Raw genomic sequence first — 24910 nt, 5'->3', positions numbered from 1 at the left:
TTGAAAAAGCTGGCCATCCAGTAATCTTTGGAAAAAAAAATTAAATGAAGCAAAATTCAATCTTTTCCTTTTTCTGGTCTATTCATTTACAAAAGACTATGGAAGATTTCTCATTCATGTATTGAAAATCCTCTTGATGAATTAAATAAGCATTTACACTAGAAGATTCAGGTTAGCTAACAGATGTCCTGTATGTTTAGGCTATGTATCCTTCTCTAATGCTCACAAGATTATACATTAGAGAATAAAGTGTGTTAGTTTCTGCCAGAAAAGAAGCAGCTCCTAGCATTTCAAGCATAAAACTGATAATACTTCAAGGCATCTAAGAAGATTAGCCTTTTATAAACCATATTGGTGGTATTAGTATTTTTGAATGAGTCATTAACTTTAAAAGTATCAAAATATTTGACAGAAAACAGAGATATAATCTATAGGTAGTTTTTTCCAAGGCATCATTCTTTTTGAATAAAAGAAGAGAAGTAAGTGGCTGATAGATGTTTGAAGTTAAAGTTGATTTTAGGCCAAACTTGAGTATACTGTTTTCTTTAAAATACTACTGAAGTTTCTAATAGCAGTCACAGATAATCAAAAGAATATCCAAACTTAAATATTTAAAAACAAACCAAAACATTAGTGAAACTAATACTGTGATTTTTCTAAGCAAGTTCTTGTCTGTGAACTCTGATAGGTGTTATGAATTTAAAGTTGCAGGGAGCAGGAGGGCAATTCAACCTGCTTTTATTTCTTACTGTCATATGGCAGGTAAGGATGGCTGTAATGGAATTAGAGTGTCCAGTGAACTCCTTTTATACATTGTCAAGTTACTGATAATAATTTGAATAGCTTTTTTTGTCTTTCCCTCTTTCATGGAATTATTGACACAGCTTCTGAATTACTGGGCTTCTGGGAGACTTAAAAAGAATTTTTTTTAATTTTGGGAATTAAAACCTTTAAATTGCATATTTTAGCTTGGATAGGATTTTTTCTGTAATCTTCTAAGTGATAGTATCATATATCAACAGCAATCTATATTAAAAGAACTTTTACTTCAGCACATTTCTGGCCTGGAATAGCTTTGTAAGTTCCCGTGGTCACAAATACTGGTCAGCTGGCCTTTAAATGGAATGCTTTGAAATTTGTGTAAAAAACTGTGTGTGTTTAGCCATCTCAAGATAAATCTATTTCCTTTTTTTCTTTGCTTGATATTTCAAAGGTGCTTATGCTAGAATTGGCACAGACACTACATTTTTGTCTATTTCTTAGTAAAGCCAGCTTGATGTTCATGTGTTCTTGTGCCCTAGTGTCATAAGCTGTAAATAAATTCTTGCTGTTCTAGAAGGGTAAGCACAATGTCTAAACATGTGCAGTGGTTAGTTGTGCTTGCTGCATCAGTTTATTCCTGGACTGTGGTTTTGTGGCTTACGCTACAGTGGAGCAACCTACAGAGTTTGTTTCTCCATAGTGTTGGAGACTCTTCATATAAAAGCAACCAAAGCAACTTCTGTATGTACCTCATTTCCCAAGTGCTGATATTTGTGAGCACAGGCAGTGTGCCATCCCAGCAGGCACACTGTAGCATAGACAATGCTACTTAGATCTCCTGTGTGGGAAATATATCAAGACAGACAGTACAAGACTGGGAAATTTCATACCTAGCGTTGTGTCAGTTATTTTGAGCAACATGTTAGAGTGTGAAAAAGCACAAGAGTAAACAGTGAGGATTATCATGTTTTGTCATTTTATAACTTTCTGTTAAATATTTTCTAGAGGTGAGAAAATGTGGCTATTGTTGTACCTGGTCTTTGTTTTTCCATTTTAGGGGTTTTGTGGTTACTCTTTTATTTGGAAAAAGCAATTCAGAAAAATACCTTGAGCAGTGTGAACATTCATTTCTCCCTTGTACATCGGTTGGGATCCCTAAGGTAAGGAAGGTTTTCTGGTCTTAACTTACAGATGAGATTTTATAACTTGGTTAGAAATAATCAGTTTTAATGTAAGAATTATGCCCATTTCTCAAGGTAAAAGAGACTGCTTTTATCTTTTGAGTCAGCTGCAATGTGTAAATTAAATGACATATTTTTCCTTTATGAAATACAAGTTTTTAATAAGTTATGGAAAGTTTGGTGAGTGGCCTTTTCGCTTAAGTCTTTTAATATTTTAAAATAAATCTGAAAGTATACTCTAAACTTTAAAGTAAGGCCACTGCTCCAGATGAAAAGTACAAAGGTTAAGGCTGAAAAAAGAAAAGTCAGCAGTCAGTTAATGTTTCTGTTCTGTTAATGAAACCTCATTTTGGATGGCTAAGATTCTTGGTGCTGTATAGACTTTAGTGCTTGTGTTATATAGGTTGTTACTTAATGTCCTGTGTTTTGAGAGCAGATTTAGAGAAGTTTTTCTGTTTTTTAAATTTCCTCTATATGCTGAAACTTTTTTTTATGTTAATGTTGTATTTTGGGTTCAGTATGTATGTACTGGTTGCTTTATCAAAAAATGAAATCTTGTGGAGTTTTTTGTGTACTTTTTGCAAATTCAGTAGTTTGACATCTGATTTGAGTAGGGACTATTGACACAGCACTTTCCTCAACTGACCTGTCTCAGCTAATCTCTGGATTTAAGTTTTGTAATACAAAGGTATTTGTTTTTAGCTGACTTATGAAATGCTATTAGAATTTGTTCACCAAATAAAATCTGTTTGTCTTCTACAATCGTGTTTTCTCTTTTGCCACTGCACTAAAGTAGCATTCACAAGGGTAGGTAAGCTTTGCAGTAGCAGTGCTAGTAGAGATGAGTCCCAGCCAAAACCAAACATGTTGTTTTGTGATTCCTATTTGCTATTTCTGTATTAAATTGCTGCTGACTTGTATGGAAAATAATATTTTAACTTCAATTTTTTTTCATGTTTAAAGTCATTTGGGACCTAAGTGGTCTTGAAGAATGAATATTCTTTCTAGTGGCTGGTGTGTATAGATTATACTTTTTCCATGAGCCAAGTACAAGATGAATTCACCTGAACATGAATTTGTTTTCTGGTAGTAATAATCTGGTGATTTTGGTTCTTTATAAGATGCTCTTTTCATCAGAGTTTTGTTGATAGTTTTGGAGCATTTTTGGTCCTTAGAGATTTTCTTTAGGCTAGGATAAATGTTCAAATGCCTGATTTTACAGAAATTAGTAATAATACAGAGCATCAAAGTTGAGGCTGGATGTAATGTGTAGAATGTACCATACATTGCAACACCAGATCTGGTGCTGATAGGTTTCCTTGATTGCTGCAGGTTATACTTACTAGCAAATATATAGTGAATACCTCACATTAAGGAGAATACTTAAGGTACATTTGATGGAAGATTGTATACCTTTCTACAATTTGTTTGTTTATTTGCTTACATACAAACAGGGAGGCTTAAAAATTAGGCTTAGACTTGCTTTTCATTTTGCAAGTCACATCTAACTTCTGTGTCATGAACCTACAGGATGATGCAATAATGAACTGGCTCTGCATGATATACAGTTGTCTGTAGGCTTGTATTAAAACAATGTTGAGTGAAAGGTAAATTTATAGCCTTCTGAACTGTTTACTTGAATGCTACTTTCAGTTGAAATTACAGTTTCACCCCAACTTCAACAGAAGTATGAAATGTTTGGTTATGGTAGTTGATGTCTCTAAGCTTTACCCAAAAGACCAAGAGTAGGCTTGGTACAATGTTGCCAAAGTACAGTAAGAAAATAGTGATAACAACTCACAAGCAGTAGTTGTATGTTGGATCCCTACATAGTCTTGGGGTCTCTTTGAGTCAGTCAGTCATATCCTATGTCACAGATTTGAGGCAGATGTGTAAATGCCCTGTGTCTTGTTCTCTCATGAAACCCTGCAATTGAGGAAACAGTAGGGCAGTCTAAATGAGGCATATGTCATATTTGACAGTTAGCTAACAGTGTCAAAGAGGACTTCAAAAATACCCATTAGTGCAGTGAAACAAAAGTCTGAAATAACTCAGTCAGTGCAGTTAGATGCTGTGGAGCCTGGATTTGTTTGTGCTGCATCTCTTTTTGTGGAGTCTGTGTCTTGCGTTCCACCCAGGTGATTCCTCCCTGCTTAAAATGAAGCGAGGTGTCAAATGTAATAATAAGTGATGCCCATTTTTCCTAACCAATGATTTAATACTGGTAGAGTGCATCAGACTAATTGTGAGTGAAGTGACAGTTGTCATGTGAGTTGGGTCCTTCCTTTAAGTCTGTCTTTGGTGTCAGCATCTGCAAGGCAGAAGTAAAGCCAAAAGTGCTTTCCAAGTGAGACTAGAGTCAGCTGTTGTACCTATAATGGAATAAAAGCACATACTCTAAAATCTAGATATTTTCAGACATATCAAAAGCAAATTAAATTATACTGCAGGCACTTAAAGTTTTCACTGGAAATAAAGAATATGAAAAATGGTCTAATCTTGTACTTGGCTCTGCTTTGAACAGAAGGTAGGACAAGATGAATTCCTGAAATCCAGGTCAAAACCTGGATCCTGTGAGCATATGAACATTCAAATTTTTTACCAAGTAATCTTGAATATTCTCTGTGTCCCTCTCTTTCTTGTGCCTGCTGCTGTTTTTACTGCTGTGTTTTCCTCTCTGTTTTCCAAATGTGGTTTTATGCATGCAGTCCTTCAAGATTATTTATTAACAGTTTTGTCTGGTAATTTGTACTATGCTGTGCATAGTAAAGATGTTTAATTATTTGGCTCTGTATAATTTTGGTGGTTTTGACACAACACAAAAATACTTTGCAAATTCATTAGTGGATTAGTGCAAATTCATTGGTGGAATATGCTAATTGTTTGAATGTGACCCATTCTTATTTGTATTAAAGTAGCATTGAAGGTTCGCTTGCCTTGAAAGTTAAAAAATATACAGAACTTTGCAACAAAGTATTTCTGTATTGTGATACAGAGTTGCTTTTATAGGAGGATGATTTTTTTTCTGGCCTCCGGTATTTCACTGCCATTCACTGTTAACTGATTGGAATGAGAGATACTTAGGGCGAGTTTTATTCACATAGAATAAAAACCTTGGATATATGGTTTATAATTCCTTCATTTTTGGTTTTGGCAGTTCTTTTTTTTTCCCAATATAGTCATAACTTTCTCTCTAGATCAAAGAAATTACTGGTTTATTTGAACTATAGTGTAAGTTGTTGGGTTGTTATTTCTGTGAAAATAGAGGAGTTTATTGCTGATTGCATTGAAATTTTGTAGAAAGACACTGCATTAGTCCACTTGAGAGAAGCACTGATAAAGGGAGTTCTTCTTCAGTATGTCACTTGCCAAAAGTCAGCTCTGATGAGGTCATTCTTGGCCTTAACTGCTTTGAGATGCAAATCCTTCTATAAGTAATTTCTTTCCCTCCTCATCAATTACTTTCCAAAGGCTCATCTGTTGAGTAGCAATGGTACAAATAAAGTAATTTCTCTTCTGGCATATAGAATAAACTGAGTTGGGTAAAGAAACCAAAAACCCAACTGAAAATTATCTGTCTGAGATTGTACAGTCAAGTTCACAAGCAGGAGGGGAACTGGAGCCTTGCACAAAAACTACCTTGTGCTGTTGTTGTGTCTCCCCAATCCCTCCTTTTCTGACCATTTGAGTTTTATTTCCTTCTGATTTAGTAATTTAGCAAACACTTGCTAAATTTAGCAAGAAGTAGGTTTTCAGGAGTTTGTTGTCATTATGTACTATATAGAGAAAAATACAGAAAATATTGCTGCCAGGAGAGGTGGTGGCCCCGTCCCTGGAAACATTCCAGGTCAGGTTGAACAGGGCTCTGAGCAACCTGATGTCGCTCAAGGTGTCCCTGATCATTGCAGGGGGGGTTGAACTGGACCTTCCAACCCAACTAATTGTTTGATTCTATGATTATATCTTCCCTATAAATTATAATAATATAGAAAATATATAAAGTCGTTACTGGGTGTATACATATATATCATAAGTAGTAGAGCTGTTTTTTAATTAGAGCTAAACCCTACAAAGTTACATTTCCCAATCTCTTTCAAGTGCATAGAAGAAATGAAACGTGAAGCCAGACCTATTAAGATTGACAGAAGACTGACAGGTGCAAATATAATTGATGAGCCTTTACAACAGGTAAGTTCTAACCAGGACTATTTATTTTTTACTTTATTACTTTGAAAGTATTGACTGTGTAATACAGAAGTAGTTGAGTGACAAATAGAATTTCAAAATTTTACCATATATGAGAGTGATAAATGAAAAACCCATGAGAGATGGGCCAGGATATTGGGCAATATTTGAGTATGTTTTTGCTATATTTTATTTTCACAATGTAGTGGTGATAAAAACAATGTTTGCAAACAAGTCTGAAAAGAAGTTTCAGTGTGTGAATTTTATGGTTTCACTCCCATTTCATAATGGAAAAGGAGTATTGTTCACTCTGGTAACCCTTTAGAAAAACTGCTATTGTGCTATCAGGCACAAAACTGTTGTTTTTTGTCATATTTCTTTTGTCCTTTTTCATTAGTTCTTTTGTTTTTTTTTTTTTAATTTTTCAGGTAATCCAGTTTTCCCTGAGAGACTATGTGCAGTATTGGTATTACACACTAAGTGATGATGAATCCTTTCTTCTGGAAATTAGGCAGGCTCTTCAGTATGCACTTGTTCAGTTTTCTGCCAGGTAAGATTTGTTTTTACTTACATCAGTATACTGTGGGTTGTATGGCAGTAGGTAAGTGGTTAGGTTTATCTACTAGAATAGGTCACTGCATTTTACAGAAAGAACATATAAAAATTTAAGATTTTAATGTAAAAATACAATCTTTTGTTCATCCTCTAGGGAAATAATGGAGTTGGCAGCGTTTTAAGTAATAATTTTTTGCAAAATGGCCATTTCAGCATTCAGATTGTCTAAAATCACTGAACTGCTATTTTTTTTCCTTTTTTACAACTTAAGCATTAAGTTTGTGAATCATTACTTCTTTGTATTCTTCATGTAAACAGTAGGACCACTCCCAAGGTAAGTAAGAATTCAGTGCAAAAGTCTGAATTCAACATATGTGTCACCTCAGATAATTTATAGAAGCAGTATGGCTCTTCCATATGTAAAAACAATGGATATTTTAGAAAGAATGGTAGTCTGGGAAGTGAAATAGAATGTCACATGTGCAAACTTTTTTTTTTAAACAGGATTGATTGAGGACAAATGGATAGTTTGTTTTTTACCCCTTATTTCTGCTGCTGTTCCCTGATTTCCTGCTACTTGATTAGCAGCTTGTCTTGGAAATTCACTTCTTGAGTATGGCTGATTTCTTAGTCCAGATGCCCTGTGCCTTTATATCCATATACTTGTTTGTTAAGTTTTTATTTCTGGTGTTAATCCCACTGTGCTTATTGTTACTTGCTTTCTCTGCAAAAGAGTTTGTGGGTCACCTAAATATAAGTAACTTCCTTGCAATTTTAAGGTGTTGAACCTTCTTCTGTTGTCTTGTAGGTTAGTGTGCTTTTCTGACAGTGAGATGGAGAGCTGGGTTTAATACTAGGAAAAATAATTATAATATATGATATAGTAAAATAATAAAAATCCTAGAAAACAGTATTGAAATGGTGAAAACTATGCTAAATAAACTGTTACAGCAACCAAACTTATGCATGACATGGACCTGACTACCCAGCTTCAGTGTTTTTGTCTGTTTGGCACTGTCCATTTCATTGGACAGTGTTGAGCACTGAGTTTGTGTCAAAGTAGGTCAAATTCTTGCAGGTTTATTTTTCTTTCCTACAGTACTATAGCTCTTCAAAAATAGGCACATTTCCTGTGCAGTTGTGTTCTGCTGTAGAAAGCAAATCAATTTCACAGGCCTGCAGCAGTTCTTCTGCAGAAAAAATGATGTAGTGTATTTATAATGCCTGTAGTTGGATATAGCTGAAGCAGTTTAGGTTAGTACCATCACCTGTAGTTTCATACAGCCTGTCAGCTTCTGGGGAGAATGAATTCAGTGGGAATTTATTATTCCCTGAGAGCTGCAGCTTTGGGAGCCTGTGGTGAGGCTGCCATCCAGAGGTTTTGTGTGGTTCTGTCTTGTGCAGGTGGGGGATCTGGATTGTTTGATCAATGGCCTTTTGAGACAGCTCTGCTTCCTATTTACATGTCTAGATTTTGCAGTAGTCTTCCCTTTCTTCCAGGAAGGAATGAGAGGTAGGAATTTATTATTGTTCTTTGTGTTCACAATAAAATAATTACTTTCCGTGGATCTCCTTTACTAATAGGTCAAAGGAAACAGACTGGCAGCCTTATTTCACTACACGACTTGTTGATGACTTTGGCACTCATCTTCGAGTTTTCAGAAAAGCTCAGCAAAGGATAGCAGAGAAAGGCAATCAGATGAAAGGTAATCCGAAGTATTTTTTTATTTGAGTCTAAGTAGGCTGGTATGTGTGAAATATAGTTAGCTTTATTTTATAATTTAAGCTCTCTCTCAAGTTTCTAGTCTTGACAAAAACATGCTTTTTAAATTTTCTTTTGCATAGATCAAGCTGAGGAACTTGTAGATACATTCTTTGAGGTTGAAGTTGAAATGGAAAAAGAAGTCTGTCGTGATCTAGTCTGCACTTCTCCCAAAGATGAAGAAGGTCTCTCAATATTATCTTCTGAGTAAATCTTTTAGTATGGGAAACTAAATTAAAATACTAACAATTGTGTTCACAATATGAAATGCATTAAAATCTTGGCATATGACTTTCAAAGTGTGGCGATCTACCATACATGTATATTTCCTCTGATTTGTACATATTAATGCTATAACTAAAATGAAGCATGTACCTATGTAAGTCTTCCTCCTTTCACTGGAAAAATTTTAAGATAAAAATATTTTTTCTTGGGAGGGAGGGGATGATTTTGCAGATTCTTACTGCTTTTTGGTAGATGTGCCTTCCTTATCTCTATTTTGTAGTCTTCCTGCAAAAAGCACTTTATTTTTAGGGAAAGTGTTGAAGAAGAGGAAAAAAACCAGAGGAAGTAAAGAAAACCATTAAGTAAGGAAAATGCATTTGAGTTAGGTTGTTGGGGTTCTTTTTAGTCTTGCAATTTGGCTTTTGTTGTCTTGGGTTTGAGGTAGATCTTTTTCATCAGTGCTGCTTATATTCCATCTCAAAGGTGTTACTGTAATGCTTGGAATGTAAGAGATACATGATTGTATGTTTGAACTCAGAATTAAGGATTTATCTATGGCATTTGGTGATATCAGGTAAGATGTGAAGTAACATAATGTAAAATTGTGCTGAAGGGTTTTTGTTTTCCTTTTCTAGGATTCCTAAGGGATCTGTGTGAGGTTTTACTGTATATATTGCTACCTCCTGGAGACTTCCAGAATAAGATCATGCGATACTTTGTCAGGGTAAGTACAGACTCTAAAAGCCATTCCAATTCTTTGGTTTAATGTCATAAAAAAAATTCAACTGCTGGTCTTATTTTCTAAAATTGATCTAATTTAATATTAGGGTATTTAAAAGCAGTAGAGTCTTGATAAGTATTTAATAGCAGAGAACAGTTTGTCTGAGATGTTTTTGAAGGTGATTTTAGCTCCATCATGACAAAAGCATGAGAAAGTGGATGTTGTTTATTTTGAGGTTGTTTTTTCTTGAGGAGGCTTTTCTTGTTATTTCTTGCAGTTGCAAATTACATTTGTAGTGTTAATTGGAGGAAAATATAGTAGTGCCTATTAAATGTTTTCTGTAATTACACTTTTGTGTTTTAAGCTCTACTCAGTGGTGTTTAAATTGTTACAGTTATACTAGCTTTATGAATAAATGTATAAAATGATGATATAAAAATCCTTTGTTTTTTAGGAAATCCTCTCCCGAGGAATTCTTCTTCCATTAATAAACCAGCTCAGTGATCCTGATTATATTAATCAGTATGTCATATGGATGGTAAGACACAAAATTATTTAAATAATTTCTATTTCCAGAACGTTTTCATATAAAGCTTTAATTGTATTCCCTATAATCATGATGGATAGGTGTCTGGTATAAACATTACCAATGGATATGTTGGCAGAGATAATGAACTTAGGGCTGCTATATTTAATTTTATACATACATACACATGAAGTCTATATAGCTGAACTCTTCATTTTGATTGTTCAGCAAAAGTTGCCTGACTGAGGACTAATGTATCACAAAACGTAAAGTTCAATCCTCTGACTGTTCTGCTTGGCTGTTTGGGAAGCATGGCAGTACCCATGGAGGTGTTTTCCCCTGACTGTTTACAGTTTGGCCTTTCAAGCTTAAGATGCCTCAAGAATGAAAACTAAGAAAAATTTATTTTCTGCTAAGGAATTTCAGGGCAGTTATTCTAGGACTGTTTGTGTTAACCCTAAATAATTCAATGGAATGGGCAGAAACAATTTTTTAATCTTGATAACTCTCTAATGCACTTGTGAGAAAAGCCCCCAAACTTTTTAAAGTAGTAGTGTATAGTAAAGCTAACATAAATAGAATATTTGTGCTTTAATTAACAATCTTGATTCTTTGCAAAGCAAGTTAAAACTTATTCTTATACATTATTATCCTGTAAAGTTCATGGATCAAGTTTAAATTTTTTCCCCCCAAGTTCTCTCTTTTTATTCATATATTTTAGTCTTATAGTGTACATTCAAGTTCTATGAAAACACCCTTGCATTTCAAAGTTCTTGTTATGTATGGAATTATGGAATGGCTTTAAGGGTATGTGTACAGTGTTTCCTTCACTCCAGCCTCCTTCATTTCATGTAAAAGTTTGCACACATTCTACAGGAACCTAGCTTTAGTAAGGAAAAAATAGTGCTCATCTGGACCAGAATTTTCAATTTTCAATTCCCCTTTCCTCCTACGTGTGTTCTTTATTTGTAACTTGGCCTCGTTCTTTATTTACTGCACACTGCCCCCGGCTGTGTCCAGAGATAGGATTCTGAGCTTTTTATAAAGCTTGCTGTTATGATAGTGATGTCCCAAATAACTAATTTTCAAAATTGCTTTCTGAGATGAAGAAGCAAATGTGCTGGGCAAAAGATAAGGAAAAAGTTTAATACAAGTCATATGAAATGGAGATTGTTGCAGAAATTAAAGTCAGAAGTAGAGATGACTGAAATAAATCCTGGCTCCTTTTGGAACCTTTGACATAAAGTCACACTTGAATGAAAAGATCAGTTTATGGAAAAGAGAAGTTCAATTCCAGGTGCACCACAGTCCAATACTAGTTCTGTTGCAATAAAATACAAAGATTCAATACAAAATCAGAAGTTAATTCAAACTTCTCTCTTCACAAATTTACAAAATGTTTTAAGTTCAAGCCCTGCTTGTACGATTACTTTTAAAAGCAGATTTTTAGGGAGATTTTCCCATTTACTTTGATCAATGATATGCAGTCTTCATTCTTTGTGCTTCGTGCAGCTCATGTCAATGCGCTTCTTCAGTACAGACCAAGTATTACATTTCCATATCAAAGTGAGCATTTATAAGAGATGTGGGTGAAGTGACTTTTTAAGCTTCATCTGGTTGAGTTCTAATGCTGTTTTTACCCTCAGCACCTGTGTGCGCATGTTGTAAAGCTGCCAACCTTTCCCTGATCTCCATGCTGCATTCACAGCACAGTTTCCAGTGGTCTTGGCACCACAGCAGGCTTCTTTCACTTGCACAAATTCCTTTGAGTCCCTAGAGCAGGTTCATTCTATGCCAATACAGGTTCATTCTATGCCAATACTGGTAAAATTGTATGTATTTAAATAGCTTAATAGTATTTGCCAGGGTATCTGAATTACGGTTCCAGAGGGGAGTCATGTAGATTTGTTTTTCCCTCAGTAGGTTATGATTACATGGTAGAATGTTTTAATTCCTTTTGTAATTCTATATCTTAAGAAGCCATACTCTGGGGGCATGTGTACTTGCAGGGGATCTTGGTAAAGCTGAACCCTTTCAGTGGGTTCACCATTTTCTGCCTACTTAGCTAAGAAGATAATAGCAGAAGATGGTGGATTGGATTTTGGAGATCTTCATTAAGGAGGTTGATGGACTTCCCACGTGTCTGTGTTGTACTTCCTGAAAACAGAAAGTGATGGTGTGAAATAGTTTTTGACTATGCATGCTTTTTCTGTTTTAGTCCATGTAAAATTCCAGTACCAAAAGGAAAATTTAGAAGTATCAAAGAACTTTCAAAATGTCACTTTGCAGTGCTGTATGAAACTAATTCATTTGAAGAAGAATCATGTCTTGTACTTATAGCTGTTTTGTGTTACTTACACTGTAAAAATTTGTGTTTCAGATTCGTGATTCCAACTGTAACTATGAGGCCTTTATGAATATTATTAAATTAAGTGATAATATAGGCGAGTTGGAAGCTGTGAAAGATAAAGCAAGTGAAGAATTGCAATATCTTCGATCTCTAGATACAGCAGGAGATGGTTAGTGCTGTATTGTTTTGCAAAATATGAAGGGCATTTAGAAGCATAATCTCTGTAGAATATTGCGACAATTAAAAAATAAAAGCTCTGATGCAACACAGTACAAAGTATTTTATTAAAAAAAAATGCATAAAAAGTGATAAAACTGGAGTTTTCATTTTCATAATTGTTTTACTGGTTGGTGTGTGTTTAATGCCTTTTTGTAAGGACAGAGAATTTGGTTAGCTAAGTGTGTTTCTGTTAAATCAAAACTGCCTGACTGGTGGTTCTGAATTTCAGTAATATTTAAAGTATTAATGGTAGTCAGTTAACCATTAATCTTAAAAAGGGAAAAGAAAGATATTTCTTGTTCACTTTCATTAGCAAGTTATTTAAACTGAAAAAAAAAAACAACGACCTAGACTTTATTTAGTCATCTGCATTGCTTAATTGTCTTTGTTTTTGCTTGCAGATATCAACACTATAAAAAATCAAATAAACAGTTTATTATATGTTATTAAAGTATGTGATTCAAGAATTCAGAGGTTGCAGTCAGGAAAAGTAAGTGTTTTAAATTTTTTTTAATTTCAAAAGAGTCAGGTTACAAATGACTGACGACTTGTTACTTTTGCTTGTTTTGTAATTAAGGGTTGATAGAGTTGGTATGTTTGACTTTACTTAGTTTCTTGACTCTCTTAATTTGACCTAGATGTGGTTCCAAGATAGTGTAATATTCTGCATGTATTGACTGTTAAAATAATTAAGCATTCTCTAGCTGGACCTGAAGGTATTGCTGTAATACAAGAAGTGTCTTATGGGCAGAAGAAAATGTGACAGAGATGAATTTAAGTTGTAGTGACCTGCAGCCCATCAAATGCTGACATTAATTCTTGTTAATTAATTTTCTGCTACTGTCACTGCTGATGAGGTATTTGGGGTTAATTTGACCTGTAGAGTATTACATGAACAGCAGTAGTAAAATCCAGCTTATCATATAGCAGAACAGCTGCAGCTATTTTTGAAGGCAAAAAATTAAGAAAACATGACCTTCTAATCTAGACCTTCACTTACTAGTGATCATGAAAATAGCTAATCATTGAGCTGCTACTTTATTGTATGTAATTTTTTTTTAACCTATATGCTTTGTAGTAAGTAGAAGTTTTAAAAGTTAGTTTAAAAAAGGCCTGTGAACACACTGAACTGTGTCTTACAGGAAATAGATACTGTGAAACTGGCAGCAAACTTTGGAAAACTTTGCACAGTCCCTCTGGACCATATTCTGGTAGACAATGTTGCACTACAGTTTTTTATGGGTAAGTGTTAATTTGTCTGATCTGTTTTATTTATAAAGAATATGCTAACTTACAGGACTGTGTACTTGGATTGGCTAAATGTCAGTACTAAGAATATCCATCAGTTTTCTTGGTGGCTATAATCCTTTTAATGCAGTAAATGGAAACAGTCCAGGAAGTTCCTGGAGTGCGTGGGAGGTACTTCCTGACACAGTTAGTGAGGTAGCCAGTCTAGAAAGGCACCTGTCTGAACCTGTTGTTTGCAGACAGGGTGATGTGATAATCTTGGGCATAAAATGAACACCCTCAGTCAGTTTGCAGATGACGCCTAAGTTGGGCAGGAGTGTTCATCTGCTGGAGGGCAGGAAGGCTCTCTAGTGGGAAGAATGCTGAATTTATGGTCCGAGATCATTTGTATGAGATTCAATAAAGCCAAGTGCCAAGTCCTGCACTTGTGTCAACCCCAGGCAGTGCTGCAGGCTGGCAGCAGAGTGGCTGGAAAATTGCCTGGCAGAAAAGCACCTGGGGGTGCTGGTTGACAGCAGCTGAACATGAACCAGGAGTGAGTCCAGGTGACCAAGAAGGCCAGTGGTATCCTTGTTTGGATCAGCAGTAGTCTGGCCAGCAGAATGAGGGCGGTGATTGCTCCCCTGTACTCAGCACTGGTGAGGTCACACCTCAAATCCTGATCTTCACTACAAGAAAGACATTAAGGTGCTGGAGCATGTCCAGGGAAGGGCAACGAAGCTGGGGAAGGCTCTGGAGCATAAGTCTTGTGTGAAGTGTCCCAGGAAACTGGGGTTTCTTAGGTTGGAGAAAAGGATGCTCAGGGAGGACCTTATCACTCGCTACGACTACCTGAAAGGAGGCTGTAGTGAGGAGAGGGCTGCTCTCTTCTCCTAGGCAGCTAGCAGCAGGGAGAGAGGAAACTGCCTCAAGATGTGTCAGGTGAGGTTTAGATTGGGTATTAGGAAATAGTTCTTCACCAAAAGGGTGAAGCATTGGCTTGACAGGCTGTCCAGGAAAGCGGCTGAGTCACCATCCCTGGAGGTATTTCAAAGACAGGTAAATGTGGTGTTTAGAAACATGCTTTAGTGATGGACTTGAAAGTATTAGATTGGCACTCTTGAACATCTTTTCCAGTATAAATGATCCCATGATTCTATGAACGTGTTTTTTTAGAAATTCAGTTTGAACTTTGTCTCCATTTGTATCATGCTGTACAAGCCTTACATTCACACGGTAAAAATGGATTCACTTTTTACATGTGCATTTGAGGATTCAGTGCTTAGTTCCTAGACTTTGCTCTCAGGTTCTTTTTTACTGATTATCACAAATATGTATATATGTATACATATATACACATACTTATCACCAATATATATATGTATTTTTTTAATTGACTCTATATGGCAAGTATTCCAGATGAATAACCAGATTCTGGTATTCCATATGTAGTCAACATCATAGAGAATTGCTATTCCAAGATGCACAACAGTAACTAAGGTCATGTGTTGTCTGTTTTCTGTAGATTACATGCAGCAAACTGGTGGCCAAGCACATCTGTTTTTCTGGATGACAGTGGAAGGATACAGGGTTACAGCACAGCAGCAACTGGAGGTACTTCAAAGTCGGCAGAAAGATGGAAAACATCAGACTAATCAGACCAAGGGTCTATTAAGAGCAGCTGCCTTTGGAGTTTATGAGCAATATTTATCAGAAAAGGTAGGAATAACTTCATCCTGCAGCTTGTTTATTCTTTGTCCTGATACTTCTTTGATATAGTTATGGCTAAGTTAATATAAAACAGTTGTTACGTAGTACAAGTTGCTTGCATGTTGACATTTAAGCTATTGTGTGTGTATCTTCTCTCTCTCATGTCAAGCAGTAAGGAAGTCTTCCTCTTTTGTGCTCCCCCTCATTTATAAGGGCTTATATTGCCACTGACTGCCTTGTCAGATGCACTGTGCTCCTCAAAAGTTGGCTTTCTAGAATACACAAACTAGACAATGTAAAGACAGAATATAAAAGTCTCTCTACATATGCTGTCCTTTTCCTTCCTTTTATTCTGCCATCCACCCTTGCCTGCCCCCTTAAGAAGTGTTATTTAAAAAATGGAACTGTGTGTTTATCCAAACGTGGATTAAATTGGGTTATCAAATGAAGTAGCTTTCTGTGCCTCTCTACAATTTTCTGTGTAAATTGCTCAAATATCACCATTGGGTAACTTTAAATAGGCAGTAAGGATTCCTCTGTGGAAGAAACCACTTATCAGCTTGTATTGACAAAGCACCTTGTTTTGAATTTGTGTGTGCATAAAAATCACTGCTCACTCAGAAATGGGCAGTTGACAAACTGTTAGCCTTTGCTCAGATATTTCAGAACTTCATCCTATTACTTTTTTGTTGGCTTGTTCTTGATTTCTGGATCTTAATCTTTTTCATGAATAAATAAAACCTGTTTATAAGTCTGAGTAAATCTGATTTAGGTACTGCCTCACAGTGTATGTATAAATTGTTTTGGAGGCTATTCCTAGTGCTTAATAGTGAAACTTCCAGGTTTTAATACAAACTCTGAACTTAATTTTGGGGGTGGATGGGATCTGACTCCTGTCATATGTTCTAGACAGTTACAGAGATACTTGTGCAAAAGAAATATAGTTTACTTAGAGAGTTGCAGCATTGTATTGGATTTTATTTGATAAAGTAGAACTTTCTTATTTTTATGCTGCAAAAGTTGATTTAGATCTCTATGACAGGCATCTCCAAGAGTTAATATTGATGACAACTTAGTAGCAAAACTTGCAGAAACACTGAACCATGAGGATCCAACACCCGAAATCTTTGATGACATTCAGAGAAAGGTATACTCTATTCGTCCTTTATTTCATAAGACCTGTAAATGCTATAGAGTATAAAACATAACTCTAGATCCTAGAAAAAAAGTAAAATATCTAAACTCTAAAACCTGTGTAACCATTTTTCTGTCCTATGAAAATCATGCTCTTTTAAAATTATCAACTTTTGCTTTTCCATTCGTTAGCCCATGGTTTTCAAAGCAGTTGACAGAAGGGGTAGGTGTCCTTCCTGTGTAAATCTAAGTATGAAACACAGTTTAGATTTTTCATGTTTTTATTTGTGTTAATGCACCAATTTAAGAAATATGTCATGACTAGACTAAGACATACAGTTTTTGTTCAGTTTTACTTCTATTTTTCAACGATGAATGTAATGGTCCCATCTTAAATCCTATAGCTGTTCTTAGAAATTATTTTGACTTGTCTTTTTCTGCAAACTTGCACCGTGAAGCACTCAGAAGTAACAAGTATTGAAGAAAAAACCAGTATATTTACTACCTGTAGACTTTTATTATTCAAGTCTAGTATATGTATTTTAAAAGGAAAAGTGAATGATTAATATTCTGGCAATAACTTACATACCCAGTCTGAAATGTTTTTATTTTAGATTGTTACTTTGATATTCTCATTCATGCTACAAATTAGTGATATGAGCTGTTGAATTTAGAATCACACTATCATACATGGGACTTTCCTTTAAGACTAGTTAAAGCACCTTGGGAAATCTGGGCCTTTCTTGGGAATTCTGCTGAAGAGCATAAATTTCCCATATGTTACAAAATAAATGAACTTCCTCAAACCTGGATGGATTGAGTTTTTTTCTATTCTTACTAGATGAAAGTACTTGAACAGTGGTCCATGAAAAAAAAAAATTAAAATATTCTGCAATTGACATGAGTATCCAAACATTATGAATTAATTCCTACTATGTATAGATACTTGTGTATATGCTGTGAAGGTAAATTGTTTAAGGTGGTGTGCTTAAATCTTTGTGAGGTGTGGCTATATCGTATTGGCTAAACTAGAAATGGTCAGAAGGGTCACATATGGTGTCTTCCCTCCTTCTTTCCCTCTTCTCACCTCTTGCCCTAAGTGTTTGCAGGTCTACATTTATAGTTTATCCACAAGGAGGTACTGAGATAACTTTTTATAAAATGGATAAAGACCAAATAGGTTTATACTGCAATTGGAAGGGCTCAGAGCAGAGGACAGAAGCGTTTGCATCTATTGTGCCACTTCCCTTCCTAGATGTGCATGTCTGATTAGTTAGTTATTTTCTGATAACCTTTCCATTAAGAGTAAGTCAGAGACACATATGCACAGGTACTTCTTGTTCAAGTAGAATTTATGAAAACTAGTCTGATTAATTAAAAAATGCAGTAAGTATTTCTGAAGTTGGCACTTTTGTTTCAATAAGGTGTATGAGTTGATGCTGCGAGATGAGAGGTTCTACCCTTCGTTCAAGCAGAACGTGTTGTATGTGCGTATGTTAGCTGAGCTGGACATGCTGAAGGATCCCAGTTTCAGAGGATCAGATGATGGTGAAGGAGGTGAGCTCTGTATCTCTAAGGGGTATTTCCTGGGACCATTCTTTTCTCTGTTTTAAAATGAAAATAAAAAAAATTATCCACACTGTTTTTAGGAAGTTAAATACTTCTGTGGTGTCTTAAATTTATTTTCCTCCTCATGCTTTTGTGTGTAAACTCACATAGGGATTTCACTGCAGTAAGTTTATTAATCTTACATAAATTCTTGTCAGATCTTGGTAACTAGTTTGTCACTAAAAAAATATGCAGTTCTTCCATTCTACTTTTTTCATGAAAATATTTAAAACTCTTCGATATATTGGGTTCTTTTAATACATAACTATACTCCTCTCTGAAAATAGAAATTGAAAGTACATAGGAAATGTGGCTTTTTAAAGCAAATAAAATAATTGTTCTTGTTAACTGAAGTACAAATCCAGTGGAAATTGTTTTCGCTGTTTAACTAGTTCCTTAACTCCTTCAGGAGTACTGTGTGGGGATATAAATTTAAAAAAATGTTGAAGTATTGATGTAGAATCTTTATAAACTTACATTTCTTTAAGTGTCTTTGCTGGAAATTTGAAACACTTGCATGTTGCAGCATTTTGCCCAGTGCCACAGTTCTCTTTCATTTTCCATAATGTTTTGTGGATGCATTTTTATTTATGTGCGGCCCTACAATGGGGGAAAATCTTCTAACCTGGTTTTTCCTTTCATTTTCCTCCCTGCTCCCAGAATCTTTTAATGGCTCTCCTACTAGCAGCATAAATCTGGTAAGTGCTTGTATTTGTTTTTGTCCTCAACAGTAGAGAAAGTGTGATAAAGTAGTTGAACATGTTCATTACAGGTTTCACTTCACTGCAGTTGAATTTCTAAAAAAGTTTTTGAATCAAATTGAAACACACAAATTATTAATTACTCTGTAAGATAAAACTTCTCCTTTTTCTGTGTTTATTGACATTTTGCATTGTTTCTCACAGAAACAGTTAACTTATGGAAAGCATAATTTCTTACTCCTACTTGCTTTTCATAAATAGATAGAAATTTGGAGTTACATAATAATAGGTGAAAACAAATCCTTTGAAACAGAAATCTCCAGGGATTAAATTAAAATAGATTTTAAAGTGAGGCATTTAATTATATTTTTGTTGGTTGATATTTTTTTCATTAGGACTGGATTTGGAAACATTTAAGTATCTGGAATTTATTTCAGCCATGATTCTTTGTTTTTTTTATCTGTCCAATTTCAAGTTGAATTTTATTTTTTTTATTCTTGACCTGTGTCAGTTTGTCAAGACCTTTTCTTTGTTAAATTAGTGTACCTAAACCAAAAATGCAAATATATTTATTTAAAAAGGAGAAATCATGTGAAGTTTGGTATATATCCTCCCCATGTTTCTGCAGACAGTGTGTAGCTGAGGCACAAGGTACATAAAATTCAGTTTGGCATATGAGAGTATGTTTCCAAACCTTTTAGTTTCATGAAGGTTTACGTAGAGATTTACAGTCTGCATGCAATTTCCTGGATTATGTGATGCCTGGGCCCTTCTAGTTTGTTCTTGGAAGGTGCTGCAGCTCCTTAGCAGCTCCATTGCATTGGTAAGGTCATGCTTGCATCAAAAAGAATGAGTGTTTTCTAAAGAAATACACATACCATTAATGTCTGTGTGTTTTGTTGTTTATGGGTTTGGGTTTTTGTAGGTTTTGGATGTTTTTTTAATTTAAATTGGGATTTTCTTTCCTGTTATTTCCTATTGTTGGCATTTTGAAATGTAAAGAAAATGGGAGATATTTAGCTGATACAATTAATGCAAACTCCTGGTAGATGCAGAAGAAAAACTTAATTTAGCCATATTTTTTCACAAGAGCCTTTTAACTGACTGATTTCTTTAAATTATGTTTCAAATGTCTTTTAAGTACTCTTTCTACCAATGTTGCGACATACCAGAGTTATGTTTTATGAATTAGGATTTGTCATTGTGGTGGCTTATCTGGGTAGTGGTTATCTCCTGCTTCATTTCACGTGACTTTCCAAGCTAAGTCAGAAAGTCCTAAAGTCTTTACCAAGCACTGTTGCAGTGCAAATAGGTATTTGCATGGGATTCTTCAAAGACTTGATTTTTGTTTTTGTTGTGACAAAGGTATTTATAGAATACTACATTTATTATAAAGAGTTAGGAACATTCTAGGAGAAATACATAAGTAAATTTCTCTTTATGCAGAACTACTTTTGCTTTTCTGTAGTCCGTATTGTTCAGGGTGTTCAGTGCTTTTACAGGTGTTTGGATACTGGTAGATTAGTTTTTGCTGGCTGAATTCCATGTCAAGAGTAAATTTCTGTACACATAGTTTAGCTCCCTTGTGTTAGTCTGTTACATAAGAAAAATAGACCTTGGAAAGGTTACTTCAAAGGTCAGGGAATTTCTGTTCTTGCAGCTAATGACAATGTATTAAATAAGATTTGGTTGTGGAATTTTTATGTTTTTAATTAACTTGTGTTCCTGTGAATGTATCTAATGGTAGAGATATTAGCTCATATTAAATGTCTGTCTGTTGTGTTATCTGTTCAGGTTTCAACCTTTTAATTTACTTGTATTAATAGTTCTGTATAGTGCCTTGCCACAGTAGTTGAGTGTTTCCTAAAGTTACTATTATAAAATATATTGTCTGCAATTCCAACTTACACTGTAAGAATTTGGAAGAGGGGCTCAAAACTGTTTTGAAGAAAAGTTGTTTTACAAAAATATCATAATTGCTGCCTTTTGTTTTGATACATTAATCTACTACATTAAAACAGTGGGTCACATTTTGGGAGTATAAAATTATTGTAAATATGTATAGACTCTTGCAGATTTCCTCTGAAGGATCCCTAATGGGAACTTTGCATTGAGTAAATAGAAGGATTTACACAGGTGTTCCAAGACCTTGAAGGGCAGCAGAAGTGGCTGGGTTGAACTTTTGGCAGTCATTAGCATATGTTAGCTTGAACCCCACTCAGTAATCACAAAGAAATCTGAACTTGAGTGACAGTGAAGGGAAGCAGGAAAACAAGAAATAATTATGCCTTTAACAATACAACAGTACCTTAATGCCAGTATTTTGTAGCAAACAAAATATTAGAGTTGACAGTTACTTGTCTTCTCTTATAACATCACATCACTTCCATCTTATTGATAATCAAATCCTAGAGCTTTCAGAATATCAAGCATTTTATCCAGGCTTCCACAAATGTCTTCTGTTAGCCAGTCTCAGGTGATACTCTGCTCCTGAATTGAACACTGCAGTGTAGAGCAGCACACCTGACAGGGTCGTGGCTGTCCAAGGCACTTGCTCAAGAATGGACCAAGTCACAGTGTTGTGTCCAGCAATGACTAAAAGCAAGCATAAAGATTAAAGGAGCAGCCCACTTATGGTGATACTTAACCAGAATAACTCTCCAGCATCCAGTAACTTATAGATTCTTGAGGTAAAGATGATGTCTGCTGTCAAAATATTTTTGCATAAATTCATCTGTTCTACCGTTCGACAGACATAAACTTCTAGCACTATAGCATGTTGTGGCAAAACAGATTTCCCCAGAAGGGTTTTTCTTTCTTCTGCCTTTTCTCAGTCTGGGACCTTGGTACTACAAGTCTACAAGCATATTGTTCAGGAGACTCCCTACTGCAACACATGTTATTCAGCCACTCAACACATGTTATTCAGCCACTTTTAAGCTGCCTTTTATTCAGTGTCTAGACTTTATAACAGAAAAACTACCTTCAGTAGTAGACATTTAGGCAGAGACTGATTGAGGTCATTGAGGCAGACAAGAGCCATTCCTTGAAGAGAACTAGAGGGGGAAAGGAGTATTATGTTGGGATATTGTGGATTTGATAAAGATTCAGATGAAGAAGGGGCAAGAGCAGTCTTTAAATAGTGAAGTCCAGCCTGTCTTTTGATTGTAATCTTGTATATTGTTTTATGTTTAAGGAAACAGAGATTTGGAAACTGAATTGATGTAGGTAGAGGTTTTAATTTGATATGGGCATGGCACTGCTAACCAATAAGTCCTATTGTAGGTAACTTTTCATGATAAGTCACTATTAAACTGGCTTGATTAAATTATAAAAGATAGCAAGTAGCTATATTCATTCTGAATATGTTTCTTTGTAGAATTTTACAATTATGGGGTAAAAGACATAAAGTAACTGGGATCCGAGGGTCTACGAAGGCTACTTCGGTGGCTCCAACTCTTTTTTTTTTTTTTTTTTAATCTGTTAATTTAAGATTACAATGCATAGTGGCCAACCTCTGTTTCTGTCAGTTGCATAAGCAAGTCTTTCAGCAGTCTTGAAGAACTTTATTATGTTAAATCTTAGTAATCAGATGTATTAATTTTAAAAACAAAGCCTTCTCTAAAAGACCCATTAGGCTTCTTTTGATCCCAGTAATTATTAAATATTCAGACAGAGCATTAACCAGTTGAGGATGTACCTGTTCATTTTTTATGACAGAAAATATTCCTGAAAAGAATGTTGGCTGGCTTTTTTTTTTTTACATACAGCAGAAAAACTTTCACTTTCTACTGCTGTGTAACGTTTGTGTGGGGCATAAAGATATTTGAAAGAAAGCAGAATGCTATGAAGGTAAAAGCCAGAAGACCTGTTACACAACATCTGCATCTCCCCAGTTGTTTGGGAGATTTTCTGGTTTTGTTTTGGTTTTTTTGTTCTGGTTTTGTTTTTTCCCCAATGCTCAGTAAAAGACCATACTTCCATTAGGATTGAGATCAAACTGAAGTGGCAAATATGTTTGATCAAATATGAGTGGTCACAAAACTATGTGTGAAAATGATGGGGGAAATGAAATGCTCTATACTGTGCAAAAGAATGGCTTTGGTAACCAAGTAGCACAAACATCTGAGTTGTTACAGTGCACTAAACTTTTAGTATAGTGAACTGAAAGTTTGAAAATTAAATAGATAAATCAAAACACATCTTGAATACAATGCATTTCTGATCTTATTCTTTTTTACACTTTTTTTCTTCCTACATTATCTGCCCACCCTGCAGTCCTTAGATGACCTTTCAAATGTCCCCACTGATGAGACTGTTCAGCTCCATGCATACATCTCAGATACTGGTAAGTGAATCTGTTAGGATGTGTGCTGACTTTTTTTGCCACCCTTTGTTTTGAGTTTTGTAATATCACAGGCCCTTGAAATCCTGATTGTCTCATTTTTTGGCCTCATAAAACATTTAAATTAATATTTTCCATTAAGTCTTTTTTGGAAATCTTTCTAGTATTTGTTCTGTAGGTCACAGACTATATATCTGTACTTAAAAAGTGATTTAATTTTATTTCGTATGGTATTATTATTATTATTACTACTTTTATCTCTGGAGAATCATTCATTAAACTTGCTATTGAATAGGATTTATTTTAGCAATTACTTAAAGAAATTCTGAAAGACATCTCTCTAGTCACAGAATTATAATTCTTGACTGTTTCATTCTCTTAATATAATATTTTTCCCTTATTCTTTGTGCTTCTTTACTGACTTAGCTTAGTTTCAGGAAGCAACTTCTGTTGTTATTGTGGTGGCATTTTTGGTTATCTTTTAAAAAACTTTGCCTAGAAAGAAATTATTTTTCTTTATTACATGAGAGTAAATAAAAAAATCTCATCTGTTATTTGCAAATTCTCTGTTTAAATGAGATTACATTGGGCAATTAAATTGTGATTTTCAGATATTTTTTGGTCGATTTTACTATGCAATATGCTCTTAAATCTCTGCATTTATGTAGTGGACACATGCTGTCAGCAAGCATTCACTACTTTAGTTTTTAATTAAACCTATTCCAACTCAGTGTGAGGGCAGTATGCAATCGAAGTGTAATGGTAGTCAGTCCTCAGGGAAAGCGGAAAATGAGTTGAAAGTTGAGAACCAAATACTGCTTTTTAATTAAAATGGCATGTGGTACTTTTTTCTGAATTAAACTTAGAAGTTTCATCATTCTAACCTAAGAAAAAAAGGTATACTTAGAACCACATAAATTGTAACATTTATAATCTTGAGGGCAGCATGTATTGATAACTGCCGGTCTGACTTTGAATACATAATGCTCCAGTTGTAGCAGGAGATCTGTACAGGTTTGTATTGCAAGATGATATTAAATTGCATCTGTGAGCAGGTCCTTTTCCTCACCCAGTTACTGGCCTTGCCTGTGTGTGAGGGTTATATACAGACAGGATTATCTCTGTGTGTTTCAGGCTTCACACTGTCTTGGGTTGCAAAATAAATACCAATTAAGTGGCTGTGACATAAGGGGCAGCAGGACAACTTCTTTCTTTTTCTGCCTGAAGTGGTTCTGAAGGTGCTACTTGGCAGTGCCCCTGGGATGTGGTCTGGTGGCTGCAGGGCCAAGTGGTCAATGTGCATGTAGAGGACAGGGCTTGTGCAGAGTCTGTGGTGCTGGGGGTTCCTGGCTCTGCTCTCTGGGCAGTCTTTTGGCTCCATGCTGATTGCTGCTCATTCCCCTAGGGATTCAGCACTCAACATGCTTCTTTTAGAGGCTGGATGGCAAAGACAAGATGATCTGTGCCCACTCTTCACCTTGCTAGTGTGTAATTTTTGCATTGGCAGCAGCTGCCACTATCCTACAGGTGCTCTCTGGGTGCTTAGAGAAAAGTATTGTACTTCAGAGAAATCAAGACTGAAAGTACTACAGAGGATGGAATGAATGGTTTCTCAGAAGGATTGTATTTTATGCAGTGTGGGTGCATAGAAAAGTTCAGAGGCCTTGATTAAAAAATGTTTTCATTTAGCCACTGGAAA

General features: G+C 35.3%; 1 protein-coding gene across 4 annotated transcripts in view; it reads left to right on the top strand.

The window, feature by feature from the left end:
• Window positions 1-24910, top strand: part of SNX13 (sorting nexin 13) — a 62950-nt gene that overhangs the window by 23855 nt on the left and 14185 nt on the right. For 3 of the 4 annotated variants that reach the window (XR_009418038.1, XM_059467774.1, XM_059467766.1), the window contains exons 3-17: window positions 1820-1922; window positions 6042-6131; window positions 6557-6678; window positions 8268-8389; window positions 8529-8630; window positions 9306-9394; window positions 9846-9929; window positions 12298-12436; window positions 12888-12976; window positions 13629-13728; window positions 15239-15432; window positions 16466-16570; window positions 17982-18114; window positions 18826-18863; window positions 23145-23214. Coding sequence is in view for 3 of the 4 variants with exons in the window: in XM_059467774.1 (XP_059323757.1) it covers window positions 1820-1922; window positions 6042-6131; window positions 6557-6678; window positions 8268-8389; window positions 8529-8630; window positions 9306-9394; window positions 9846-9929; window positions 12298-12436; window positions 12888-12976; window positions 13629-13728; window positions 15239-15432; window positions 16466-16570; window positions 17982-18114; window positions 18826-18863; window positions 23145-23214 (1580 nt within the window). In the remaining variant the exon portion in view is untranslated. The remainder of the gene's footprint in view (window positions 1-1819; window positions 1923-6041; window positions 6132-6556; window positions 6679-8267; window positions 8390-8528; window positions 8631-9305; window positions 9395-9845; window positions 9930-12297; window positions 12437-12887; window positions 12977-13628; window positions 13729-15238; window positions 15433-16465; window positions 16571-17981; window positions 18115-18825; window positions 18864-23144; window positions 23215-24910) is intronic. The other variant, XM_059467785.1, reaches the window with a different exon arrangement.

Source organism: Ammospiza nelsoni, chromosome 1 (genome assembly GCF_027579445.1).
Source record: "Ammospiza nelsoni isolate bAmmNel1 chromosome 1, bAmmNel1.pri, whole genome shotgun sequence".
In the NCBI taxonomy this organism is placed as follows: Eukaryota; Metazoa; Chordata; class Aves; order Passeriformes; family Passerellidae; genus Ammospiza; species Ammospiza nelsoni.
The sequence above is the reverse complement of the archived record's forward strand: the minus strand, read 5'-3'. Positions and strand labels throughout refer to the sequence as shown.